This window comes from Camelina sativa, chromosome 8 (assembly GCF_000633955.1).
Source record: "Camelina sativa cultivar DH55 chromosome 8, Cs, whole genome shotgun sequence".
Lineage (NCBI taxonomy): Eukaryota > Viridiplantae > Streptophyta > Magnoliopsida > Brassicales > Brassicaceae > Camelina > Camelina sativa.
This window is the reverse complement of record NC_025692.1, coordinates 2,592,528-2,595,898: the sequence shown is the minus strand read 5'-3', so window position 1 is coordinate 2,595,898 and position 3,371 is coordinate 2,592,528. Positions and strand designations below refer to the sequence as shown.

At 38.2% G+C, this 3,371-nt stretch overlaps 1 protein-coding gene across 2 annotated transcripts in view; it reads left to right on the top strand.

Moving 5' to 3' along the window:
• The window catches only part of LOC104709142 (paired amphipathic helix protein Sin3-like 2), an 11,691-nt gene that overhangs the window by 1,000 nt on the left and 7,320 nt on the right, over positions 1 to 3,371 (top strand). For both annotated transcript variants that reach the window (XM_019228271.1, XM_019228270.1), the window contains exons 3-14: positions 250 to 441; positions 525 to 711; positions 806 to 904; positions 984 to 1,151; positions 1,236 to 1,518; positions 1,805 to 1,941; positions 2,011 to 2,086; positions 2,161 to 2,196; positions 2,294 to 2,487; positions 2,562 to 2,716; positions 2,809 to 2,936; positions 3,068 to 3,080. In XM_019228271.1, coding sequence (XP_019083816.1) covers positions 250 to 441; positions 525 to 711; positions 806 to 904; positions 984 to 1,151; positions 1,236 to 1,518; positions 1,805 to 1,941; positions 2,011 to 2,086; positions 2,161 to 2,196; positions 2,294 to 2,487; positions 2,562 to 2,716; positions 2,809 to 2,936; positions 3,068 to 3,080 — 1,668 coding nt within the window. The remainder of the gene's footprint in view (positions 1 to 249; positions 442 to 524; positions 712 to 805; positions 905 to 983; positions 1,152 to 1,235; positions 1,519 to 1,804; positions 1,942 to 2,010; positions 2,087 to 2,160; positions 2,197 to 2,293; positions 2,488 to 2,561; positions 2,717 to 2,808; positions 2,937 to 3,067; positions 3,081 to 3,371) is intronic.

Here is a 3,371-nt window from a genome sequence, read left to right as displayed (position 1 = left end):
AAAAAAAAAAAAAAGTCTTTGAATTTTCTAGGTGAAACTGGTCAAGTTTACTAATCTTGATTTGTGAGGTTTGTGAACTTTTCTTATTGCTTGGTTTAAGAAACTTTAGTTTTTCATCCCATTCAATTTTCTGGCATTTAGATCAGGGGAGTCTAGTTTTTAGTTCAAGCCTATCTTAAACTCTTTTTATTGATTTCTGGGTTCTTTGAACGGAATGTACCAAGTGATTTAGAGCTTGTTTTGGCGCAGATATGGACAATCTCCAGTACCTGGAAGCGGTGGAACTGGAGGAGATAGCATTGCTGACGGCGGAATCAACACTCAGAAATTGACAACCGATGATGCTTTGACCTACTTAAAGGAAGTTAAGGAGATGTTTCAAGATCAAAGGGACAAATATGATATGTTTCTTGAGGTTATGAAAGACTTTAAGGCACAAAGGTTTGATCTTTCTTTCCTATTAAGATTGAATCTTTTTTTTTGTCTGATGCATCTAGAATCATTCTTCATCTTGCATTTTACAGGACCGATACATCTGGTGTGATTGCACGAGTCAAGGAGTTGTTTAAGGGGCATAACAATTTGATTTTTGGGTTTAATACGTTTTTGCCCAAGGGGTTTGAAATTACACTTGATGAAGAAGAAGAAGAGGCTCCACCAAGGAAAACTGTTGAATTTGAAGAAGCCATAAGTTTTGTAAATAAAATTAAGGTCAAAGGACAATTCTTTTTCGTATGTTGTTTATCATTTAAAGTGCCCTTACACCTAGTGTCTCATTGTATCTCTCTCTTTCTCAACACTGCAGAAACGGTTCCAGCACGATGAACTTGTCTATAGGTCTTTCCTGGACATCTTAAATATGTATCGGAAGGATAATAAGGACATCACTGAGGTGTACAATGAGGTAATGTCACACTGAAGTTACTATATCACACTGAAGTTAAAATTTCTCTATATTTATAGCTCTTATATCTGTTTGTTAGGTTTCTACTCTTTTTGAGGACCACTCGGATTTGCTTGAAGAGTTTACTAGGTTTTTGCCAGACTCATTGGCCCCTCATACAGCAGCCCAGTTACTCCGGAGTCAGGCCCAACGGTATGATGACCGAAGATCTGGCCCTCCTCTTGTGCGTAGAATGTTTATGGAGAAGGTATGGCATTGGTTACTTTTTTTCCTGGTTCTGTTATTGTTTTCATGTCTCTCTTCTCTGAGCTGATACGTTTTCTATCATCAGGATCGTCGACGAGAAAGGGTTGTTGCTTCTTGGGGTGACCGTGATCATAGTGTTGACCGTTCTGACCTTAATGATGATAAAGCAACGGTTAAAATGCACAGAGATCAGAGGAAACGTGTTGATAAGGATAATAGAGAAAGGAGAAGCCGTGATTTGAAAGATGGAGAAGCAGAGCAAGATAACTTGCAACATTTTTCAGAGAAAAGGAAGTCATCTCGAAAAGCTGAGGGTTTTGAAGCTTATTCTGGTCCTGCTTCGAATTCTGAGAAAAACAATCTAAAAAGTAAGCGACTGTTAGTTATATGTAGAACCAACAACTTTTCTGTTATTAAGGCTCCAAAATTTCGGTGCTCTATAGAGGAAGTAATGACATGCACATGCTAAAACATCTCTAAACTTTCAGTCTATCATCATGTCCAATATTTAAGTTGATGGATTGACTTAAATTATGTGAATAGTATAAAATGTTGATTTTTTAGTCAACAGGTATGTTCTGGTGCATCTGGTCTTTTGTTTTTTTTATGATACTTACAATATGATTTGTTTTGTACGTACTTTCATTGTGTTAGGCATGTGCAACCAAGCATTTGTGTTTTGTGAGAAAGTCAAGGAGAGATTATGCAGTCAAGAGGATTACCAGTCATTCTTGAGGTGTCTCAATATATTTAGCAAGGGAATTATCCAAAAGAAAGATCTGCAGAATTTGGTAGGTCTACAAATAGCTTTGGTGTTGACGTAGATTTTCTCTTAACTCCACTCTCTTTCATTTTTTTAGGTTTCAGATCTACTTGGAAAATTCCCTGATCTCATGGATGAGTTCAATCAGTTCTTCGAACGTTGTGAGAGTATTGGTATTTATGATTGCCTACTGTCTTTTTCACTAAACAGGTTATCTAGCTGTTTCTGATCATCATCCTTTTTGCAGACGGTTTCCAGCACCTCGCTGGCGTTATGAGCAAAAGTATGCAACTGTGTCTCGCCTTCTTGTCTATATGTATGCATATCTCTTCTACGTTATAGGGGAATATTACTAACTCTTCTTGTTACACTTGCTGCAGAATCACTTAGCTGTGAAGAACAAGTATCTAGGTCAATTAAGGGGGAGGAAAAAGAAAGAGAGCACAAACGCGACCTTGAGGCTGCTAAGGAAAAGGAGCGATCCAAGGACAAGTACATGGGGAAATCTATTCAAGAGCTTGATCTATCCGATTGTGAGCGCTGCACTCCTAGCTACCGGCTCCTCCCTCCAGATGTAATAAGATTTTCAGAGTTCTATATTGCATCTGTGGCATTTGAAATGTACTTACTATTATACCTCATTTGCAGTATCCGACACCGTCGGTGCGCCACAGACAAAAATCAGGAGCTGCTGTGTTAAATGATCACTGGGTTTCTGTCACTTCAGGAAGTGAAGACTACTCTTTTAAACACATGCGCAGAAACCAGTATGAAGAAAGCTTGTTTAGATGTGAAGATGATAGGTATGTTTACAAGAAGTAGTACTCTTATGATAGCTTTGTAGTCTTAAGTAATTTGTATGTTATAATTGTTGTTTACTTGTTTGCTGATATAGATTTGAGTTAGATATGTTGTTGGAATCTGTGGGATCTGCTGCCAAAAGTACAGAAGAATTGTTGAATATCATCATTGAGAAGAAAATAAGTCTCGAGGGCTCCTTCCGGATTGAAGACCACTTAACAGGTGTGTAGGCGTTTATTTCCCTGGGACTTATTTGAGTAATTATAGTTCTCTCCTTTCCATCACTCTTCCCTTATCTTTGAGCCCTCATCTCTTTGTCTTACACTTGCCATTTTCTTATTGACTTACTACAGCCCTAAATTTAAGGTGCATAGAGAGGCTTTATGGTGACCATGGTCTTGACGTGACAGACATGATACGTAAGAATCCAGCCTCTGCTCTTCCTGTAATTCTAACTCGATTGAAGCAGAAACAAGATGAATGGACAAAATGCCGGGAAGGTTTTAATGTGGTCTGGGCGGATGTGTATGCGAAAAACCATTACAAATCACTTGATCACCGGAGCTTCTATTTTAAGCAGCAAGATTCCAAGAATTTGAGTGCAAAAGGCAAGTAAACTCTTGGAACGTGTTCAGTGTATATAAGTAACCAATACGA